At 43.6% G+C, this 8,970-nt stretch overlaps 1 protein-coding gene across 3 annotated transcripts; it reads left to right on the top strand.

The window, feature by feature from the left end:
- Nucleotides 1–2,338: 2,338 nt before the first annotated feature.
- Nucleotides 2,339–8,406, top strand: LOC119560319 (band 4.1-like protein 5). 3 transcript variants are annotated; one of them, XM_037873697.1, is made up of 10 exons: nucleotides 2,339–3,280; nucleotides 4,309–4,456; nucleotides 4,523–4,699; nucleotides 4,765–5,833; nucleotides 5,899–6,033; nucleotides 6,161–6,280; nucleotides 6,341–6,495; nucleotides 6,597–6,796; nucleotides 6,969–7,499; nucleotides 7,916–8,406. In XM_037873697.1, exons 1-10 carry the CDS (start codon nucleotides 3,059–3,061, stop codon nucleotides 8,081–8,083), a joined length of 2,925 nt encoding a protein of 974 aa, XP_037729625.1. In that variant the 5' UTR covers nucleotides 2,339–3,058; the 3' UTR covers nucleotides 8,084–8,406. The 3 variants fall into 3 exon arrangements, with proteins under 3 accessions (XP_037729625.1, XP_037729627.1, XP_037729628.1); XM_037873699.1 differs by lacking the exon at nucleotides 6,161–6,280; XM_037873700.1 differs by lacking the exon at nucleotides 6,969–7,499.
- Nucleotides 8,407–8,970: the final 564 nt, after the last annotated feature.

Raw genomic sequence — 8,970 nt, 5'->3', positions numbered from 1 at the left:
ATAAATCTCCCATTTACCTTTAAACTCGAAATACGACTACCAATGGGGCGCTTTCGTCCGCCCGAGGGGAGTGGAAAATCGAGGGAAAATCGGAGGAAAATGGGTGCGGAAGCGGGAAAGTCGGGAAAGTTGGGGAAGTTGGGATGTGCGGGAGTGGACACTGTTACGGCCTTAAATCCACTAACAAATAAAGGAATAAATTGCCCATAAAAAGGATTTTGCAAATGCCGGCTGCAACTACGGAACCCACTTGTGTTTCCTATTTTACAGTTATTGTGCACTTCTTTCCAGTTTAGTTGCTTGTACTAAACTTAAAGAATTGCGCGACCGCAAACTGCCAACTAGTTTTGTGCGGCTCCCGTCCGCTGGCAAAAGTCAACTTATTATGATTTTATTTGTGGCTAACCTGATAAACAGCAATGTTTATAAAAGTTTGTTGAAATATTTTCAGATCCTTTTTGAGGCATTTCCAGAGGCACTCGGTGTTGTGGGGGAAGTCCCTGTTGATACTTGGTTTAGAACTTTTTTGGACTTTTTAAAATACTTTTTTTCTTTGCTAATTTATTATTTCTTACGCAAATAATTATACCCGTTACTCGTATAGTAAAATGGTTTATTAAAGACGTCGGAAGGTATGTAACAGGTAGAAGGAATAGAATCCGACCTTAAACAGTACACACGTATATTCTTGATCGGAATCACTAGTCGAGTCGATCTGGCCAAGTCCTTCTGTCCGTATGAACGTTGTCACCCCGGAAACTACTACCATATTGGGCTTAGGCATACCGATTCTAGAGATTCCCGCGCAGCGCAAGTTTGTTTCAGCAAAGTGTCCAACTTAACGCCCACAACCCGCCAAATGCTACGGCTCCTATAGTTTTAATTCAAGAATACAAATTTCAACTGAAATGTATTGCACTCGTCTATAACTTTCAATTGACCCAAAATAAGAATCAACCACGCCCACAAAAATAATAAAAATACATTTTTTATATACGCTCAATGAGTGTCGCTCATATCTCAGAAACTATGAGATCTAGAAAGTTGGGATTAAACGTGTAAATTCTAGAGATTTTTGCGCATCGTAAATGTATGTCAGCATACCGATTTATATTTTATCAAATAAATAATAATAATAAAATGATATGTATCAAATAATGTATTTATTCCACTTTTCAGTATCTAACGGCACGCCGAAAACTGTTAAAATATTAAGAACATCTTCATTGACGGCACAGCTAGATAAAATGTAAGAAGTATATTTATGTTGAAGTTGGTTAGCTGAGTAACGGGTGTATGAAAGTCGAGGCATTTGATATAGCATTGTTAATAAATGAAGAGCTAGATTTTATTAAATTCCTAATATATTGTCTTTAAGACGTTCCAAGGTGTACACCCTTTTTTTGAGACATACATGTGAACATTGGGTGTTCCTCGGAAGTCTTTTTCTTTTATTTCGAAAAAACTTTACCAATTCCATCTAGTCCCATGTCCCAAGGACGAAAGTGCCCAGCTGCATGAGTTGCTCTGTGACCTGCTTAAAATGATCGAAAACAAGAATTTATTACAATTTAATTTAAACAAGGAATTTAACTTCGTCAAGCCGTAGTTTGTATACCATTACAGTTTTAATTATTAAATTTAAAAATTAATAAAATGATATGCCCAATAGTATTAGATAATATGTCAAATTTGTTTCGTATTATTTTTCCACCAATTTTCCGATCGTTCCTATGGCAGCTATATGATATAGTCGTCCGATTTTGATAAAATTAAATTCGAAATGCAGAACTAATTAAAAAATATTATTTCCAAGCGTAGGAGTTTATATGTTAAAAAACGCCAAAGAAATAATTATAAATAAAAATAATTATTTTCCGATTGTTGCTATGGGAGCTATAAGATAAAGTTGTCCGATCCGGCTGGTTCCGACTTATATACTACCTGCAAAAGATATACGACTTTTGCAAAAGTTTCAGCCCGATAGCTTTAAAACTGAGAGACTAGTTTGCGTAGAAACGGACGGACAGACGGACAGACGGACATGGCTAGATCGACTCGTCTAGTGATGCTAATCAAGAATAGATATACTTTATGGGGTCGGAAACGTTTTATTCACTGCGTTGCAAACTTATGATTATTTGTTTTACAAGCTGGCGCCTCTTCTGTTCTTCTTTTATAACATGCATATTTAAAATCAACGACATTTTGGTCCTCCAGCCAGGCTTCCCACCAGGTTCGTGTCCCAGCTTGACGAAACATGCCCGATTTCCAGTATATTTTCAGCCAAAATGCCAGGTTTGGCAAGGGCTTAATTGCTCGCCCTCAGTCTGGTCACACTGCTAGCATAAAACATCAACAACTCCGGCCAACTTTCGACCGAAAAACTGACTTAATAGGCCGAAATAAACGCAAAACAATGTGAAAACCTAAACAAAGTTACCGCAGAATAATACAAAAGTGAAAATAATCTAAGGCAAAGGCCAGGAAAAGCGCCTTGCGAATCGAGAACGAACGTGTTTGGTTGGCCAGTCTTCGCTGCTTGTTTTTTCTTCATCTTTTTCGCCACCAAAAAACCAGGCTAACTGTGATTTTCCGCGGGGTAGGGGGTTCCAGCCAAGAAGGAAACCCGTCGAAAGGAGCGCCCACTTTTGGCAGCAACTTTAAGATCAACTCCCCTTCAAATCCAGAAGTGAAAAGGCAACAACAACAAAAAAACAGATAAAAGGAAAAACTAAAATAAAACGGGGGCGTCTATCGCTTGCGCGTGTATTGGTGGTACGTGCACGTGTGTTTGTGTGCGTGTTAGCCAGAACAAGTTGTGCGCGTGTGTGTGAGTGTGCGAGGGGTTTTTTGATGTCTGCGCTGCTTTTTTTCCCAGCCGAGGTGAGCACACAGGTGAATTATCGGTGCATTCGGCTGCCTTGGCAACAGTTCCACAACAACAACAACACCGCAACAACCTTTAACCCATTAAAATAATATATACCAGCAATACCCACCACCTACAACCACTAAACACACACATATATAAGCCCAAAACAAAACCGAATCGAAAATGCTGCGTTTTCTAAGCCGTCGCAAGGTGCGCAACAACTATGTGGATAATTCCCGCGGGGGCGGCGGCGGACCGGGCGGTTCAGCGGTGGGCGTGGCTGGGGGTGGTGCCGCCACCGCCGGTGGCTCGCAGATTAAGCCGCAACGCATCGTGGTCAACAAGAACAAGATCGACTGCCGCGTCATTCTGCTGGACAACACTGACCTTTCCATCGAATTATCGGTGAGTACGAGGCCACCACATCGAATTACACTTGGCCCGTTTTCGATTTTTGGCTTAAACTGCTGCCGTTGGCAGTAATTGTCGGAAGACAAACAAATAAAGCGGTCTAAATGGGTGGATCTTATGGGAGATAGCATGCAGTGTATGGTCAAGGTGGAGATAAAGAGGGGCTATATAGGTGGATAGTAGGGTACCTCAGTGTTCTATTTACTGAAAAGTTATAGTACAGGGAATAAGTAAACTTGACTGTATTATTTGATATGCATATTCTATTTTTATAATATTTTTAATATGTATGGCCAAGGTAGAGATAAAGATGGATATATATTAGTGGATAGTAGGGTGCCTCAGTTCTACTAACTGTAACGTTATAGTACAGGGGTGTTTATTATAATAATATTTAATATACCTAATTACATATTTAATTTGATTAAAATGCGTTAGCCTAGTCACCTAATGAAAAATAATATATCATATCCTATCATATTATAATACAAAATTTTGAAATTTTACGATACAAAGATTTTATATATTTTCTATATACTATACCTTGTGAAATCTATGTATGTACATTGGATATAAAATGATATATATTTCATGGTTCATAGATAACATAGGGTGTAGTACCAAATATATAAATTCTTTGTATCGTTAGACTTAGTACAAATTATATATTTTTGCGGCATAGATTTGGTAGTGAGACAGGGTCTTAAACAGTCTAAAACCAAATAAGATTTTTGTTGGTACTTAAAAATTTCTTAATTACTATATTTAATCAGCTAAGAAAAAACACCATAATAAATGGTTCCTTATTGAAAATAAAATATATTTAGCACTTCATTATTGATCCACCCTAACAAAGACACTCGACAGCTTGCATTGCCTCACCTCGTGTGATAAAAATAAGCAAATTGCTGCTGATCAGCACATAATTTAACCCGCTAAGCGAACGTGATTAGTTCAGGGTCGCATTGATTTACACCTGCCCCCCGCCGAAGGCATTAATTTTCACCTCTTTGCGCTTGCAGAAAAAAGCGCTGGGCAGCTTCCTGTACGAGCAGGTCTTCTATGCCTTGGACATCATCGAAAAGGACTACTTTGGACTACAGTTCATGGATGCCAACCACGTCAAGCACTGGCTGGATCCCACGAAGCCCATCAAGAAGCAGGTCAAAAGTGAGTTGATGTGTGAATCCCATTACGTGGGCTAAACAATACTAATTATTTTGCCATTTCCCGCAGTTGGACCGCCCTACACGTTCCGTTTGAAGGTGAAGTTCTATTCTTCGGAACCGAATACACTCCGCGAAGAACTCACCCGCTACCTGTTCTTTTTGCAACTGAAACAAGATCTGCTCGAGGGTCGTCTCGACTGTCCGGATGACAAGTCCACCGAACTCTGCGCTTTGGCTTTGCAATGTATGTGATTCTCCTGTTTCATTTCCTTTAAATTGGGCTACCTCTTAACTGACTTCATATTACAGCTGAGCTGGGCGACTACGATAACCAGGAGCATTCGGCGGCCACCGTCTCGGAGTTCCGATTCGTGCCCGAACAAACGGAGGACCTGGAGATAGCCATATTGGACGAGTACAAGACGTGCCGAGGTCTCACTCCCGCCCAAGCTGAGACCGCATTCCTGAACAAGGCCAAGTGGCTTGACATGTACGGTGTTGACATGCACACGGTGCTGGGAAAGGATGGCTGCGAGTACCATCTTGGCCTAACGCCAACTGGCATACTCGTCTTCGAGCGAGATCAGAAGATCGGCCTGTTCTTTTGGCCCAAGATCAGCAAGCTGGATTTCAAGAAAAAGAAGCTGACACTCATTGTAATCGAGGATGACGACGAGGGCAGGGAGCAGGAGCACACGTTTGTCTTCCGGCTGTACAACGAGAAGGCCTGCAAGCACCTGTGGAAGTGCGCCGTGGAGCACCACACCTTCTTCCGGTTAAGGGCGCCCGTGAAGGGTCCCTCCGCCCGTCAGAACTTTTTCCGCATGGGCTCCCGGTTCCGGTATTCCGGTCGCACCGAGTTCCAGACCACCCAGCAGAGTCGGGCCAGGAGAACCGTGCAATTCGAGAGGCGACCTTCACAACGATTTGCCAGCCGGCAGTCTCACCTGTTGCGCGAACGACAAAAGGCTTCCCAGGAGTCGGCGGCCTCTGCTGTGGCCTCAGTTAATGCTCGAGCTGCTGCTGCGGCGGCAGCTGCTGCCGCATCCCAACCGGCTGTCCCAGTGACTCCTTTAGTATCTTCCCACCTTTCCACCCCAACTTCAAGCAACGATAACAATAACGATGCCTTCGACTCGCTCATTTCCACGGATCAGTTCATCACTGTAACGCCCTCGCCATCGGTGCTCACTGTCATCCAAAACTCGGCCATTATTGAACCGGATGCGGCCTGCAGCGGTTCCATCAGTTCCTCCTCCCAGGCGGCAGCCAACTTCGCTTCGCTGGGCCGCAACTCCCTCAAGTCCAACTTCAGCAACGAGGATCCGGCATACAGCAAGATTGGATCGATTGGCAAGGCCGCGGGTCTGACTGTGAAGTAAGGGATTCTTTTTTAACTTACTTAATGCTCCCCTTATTAAATGATGTCTAAACTTTTTACAGATTGGATCCAGACTACACGCCACCGTACTCACCGAATGCCACCAAGAACTTCGATGAGACCAATCCGTTTAGAAATGCCTCCGCCTCCCATCACGGCAGCTTTGGCAAGGCTTCCATTAGCTCCGGCCAGCTCAGGTAAACTTTTCGTATCTTGAACCCATCGATGTACCTTTATATATTGCTTAAAATTCCCGTTTGACTAATTCGCCTGTTTCTGTGTGTTTCTCACCTGTCTTTCTGTGTTGTGTATATCATTGTGCAGTGTTAAGAGCGGCTTGTCGGATAAAGATAGAGAGCTAGACTCATTGCTTAAGTCCATTGTCAAAGATCCATCCCCATCAGTGCTAGCAAACGAAGCCATTAATGATGCTAACAGTATCAGGTAGCGTAACCTATGTCAAGCCATCGAAATGTACTGATTAGAATGTTACCTTTTCCGCAGGGTGACCATTAACAAGACCTTCGACATGGACCACAACACGGAGACACTGAAGCGCCTCTCGAACGCCAACGAGAAGCCCAACAACCAAGTGAAGCTGGCCAATGTAAGCACCACGGCTCTGCCGCCTGGCAACATCAAATGCAATATACTGAAGGGTGAGTCGAATTCAACTATGCAGTTTCGAAATAAAAGCTCTCGCTTCTGTATTTATTACATTTATTAGAAAGTAACACTGATTTATTAACTAATCCTGCAGCTCGCGTTGAGGAGGAACTGGGCGCCGGCGGCAACGCCAAGCTCACCAATCAGATGTTTGTGCCGGCCGCCCACAGCAGCAACATGCACACGAGCAACACGAACAGCAGCAACACCAACAGCACCAGCATCAGCAGCTCCAGCAACAACCATGCACACGGCGATGGACCGGATTCGCTGAACGCCACCTACATATCAGTGGTAAGTTGTCGGCCAGCGAACCAGTTTAAGACCCCTGCATTGCACTCGTTTCATGCCTTCTGTTTGTACGTTCTTATTTCCATTCGTTGTCCGCACTTAATGTTTATCCGTGGTATTGCGTGTGTTGTTTCCGTGTGCTTGTGTCTGTATGCTTGCTAAACCACAAAAATAGGGAGGCGATAAGCTGACGCTCAGCATACCGGAACAGAAGCCATCGACGGGCAGTAGCAGCAGTTCGAGCACCTCGAGCACCACCGCCGCCGCCGCCAACGGGAGTGCACCCTTCAGCAACGCCACCTTTGTGTCCGGATTCAGTGCACCACTCACTCCGCCGTCGTCGCTGCCGGCGAATCTGAATAACACGGGCAGCGGTGGCAATACCACCCTCACCAGCGTGACCAGCACCACCAGCACCACCGCCACGGAGTCGATGGCTCCCGCCTTGAGCAACGCTTCGGCCGCCGAAATACTCATTAATGAAATATTCATTAACAACATCATAAACAACAATGCCAGCGGCGGCATCACCGCCGAAACGGCTGCTAAGCCGGCGGGCAGCTCAACGCCCAGTGCCGGCACCTTGCTCTTCTCCACGCTCAATGAGCAGGAGCGCCTGGAATCGCAGAAAACCAACCAGCAGATGAATCAGAATTTGAATCTGAATCATGGCCGCAGCGAAGTCGATGCGCCGCCGAGTGAAAAGGTTTGAGCACCTGCGAGCTTATGTCTACGCTTTTACTGTCTGTCTCTAAACTGGCCTACAGCTTTTAACTAACCTTTTGTTATGCTCTTGCAGAGGGTATTGGTGTTATTCTATAAATTGTTATCTATTGGAATATTTTTTAGCCTGTCTGATTTATTAGCTTGATGATCCGAGCTTTCCTGACATCATTTTTCAACTGTGATTAATTTTTATTCATCTATAAAATAAGTTCTAAATCATTAAAAATGCCTATTTTAGAATCCCCCTACCATCTGCAAGGGTATACTAACTGCGGCTTGTCGCAGTTGCCTGTCTTGCCTTCTCGTTTTCATGTCAATCTGCACACCACTAACCATTTTAAGTCCATCGACCCATTTGGCCCGCCGTTTTAACCCCCGTTCTGATCTTTGGCACAGAAAACCCCGAGCAATTACCCGGACAACAGCCGCATTCCTTTTCCGTCCAGCAGCAGCAACGGCAACGACATGGTATCGCCCTGGCTGGTTTCTTCGGAGGTGGTATCGGCCCCTAAGGGACGCGAGCCGACCATCATTCGCAAATCCGTTATTACAACCCAGTTGTAATTATTGTTTAACTGTAACCCCTTCTTCGAGTATAAGCTAAATGTTCGTATTTATAATCGGTAGCTATGGAAATCTAGGCAGACGTTACGTATTCGTATTTTATCGTAGACAAACTTAGACAAGTTTTAAGCATTCCAAGCGAGAGCAACGACAAAAAGACAATGAGAGAGCAGGTCCAATCAAAAGTAAACTGTCCATAAATGTGCCTTAATGATCTATATTTATATACTTTACATATATCATATACACCGATCGATACGATATCGAGGAACAAAATGTGCTAAACCGTGTACTTAATAAAGTATTCATCCGCCTAAATGTAAGTGTATAGACTGGACTTTTAACAAAAAACAATCGTGATGATGGGCGTTCTGCTTAATATACTAGGCCTATATTATAGCTAAGAGATGTGAGGACCGTTTTATGTGCAGTATTCCAATTAACAACTAACAGACCGCTAAGAACAACGAAATTTTAAACTGCAGCAACGAAATTGACTGAAAGTGTATACAAATCGAAATAATTTGAATTGAATGTAGTTCTTTGAGTATTTTTGTAAATGTACTGCCCGCCGGGGGTCCCAGAAATGAAAAACTGACATACCACTCACCAACAAAATGTTAAGAGCAAGCAATCCACTCAATTATTTTTGTCTAAGCATACAGCGACGATGTTGAAGCATTTAAATGTATAAAATATTCAATAAAAAGTGCATTTATGCATTATGTATACAGTACATGCGTGGACCTATCTTGTCTATTTTCGAATTGGGCACCCCATTCCTGGAATCCCGAGGAGGCCCATCTGCCGCCGTCGTCTGCCAGCGCCATCTTCAAGTACAAGCGGCCCAGCCACACATATGTACTTGAAATTCCAAGATATTTTCG

Source organism: Drosophila subpulchrella, unplaced genomic scaffold (genome assembly GCF_014743375.2).
Source record: "Drosophila subpulchrella strain 33 F10 #4 breed RU33 unplaced genomic scaffold, RU_Dsub_v1.1 Primary Assembly Seq354, whole genome shotgun sequence".
NCBI classification, from domain to species: domain Eukaryota; kingdom Metazoa; phylum Arthropoda; class Insecta; order Diptera; family Drosophilidae; genus Drosophila; species Drosophila subpulchrella.
The sequence above is the reverse complement of the archived record's forward strand: the minus strand, read 5'-3'. Positions and strand labels throughout refer to the sequence as shown.

Coding starts and splice junctions, on each gene's coding strand:
- LOC119560319 (XM_037873697.1), top strand. CDS start 3,059: ATGCTGCGTTTTCTAAGCCGTCGCAAGGTGCGCAACAACTATGTGGAT. Junction 3,281..4,308: donor ACCTTTCCATCGAATTATCG/GTGAGTACGAGG, acceptor TTGCGCTTGCAG/AAAAAAGCGCTGGGCAGCTT. Junction 4,700..4,764: donor CTGCGCTTTGGCTTTGCAAT/GTATGTGATTCT, acceptor TTCATATTACAG/CTGAGCTGGGCGACTACGAT.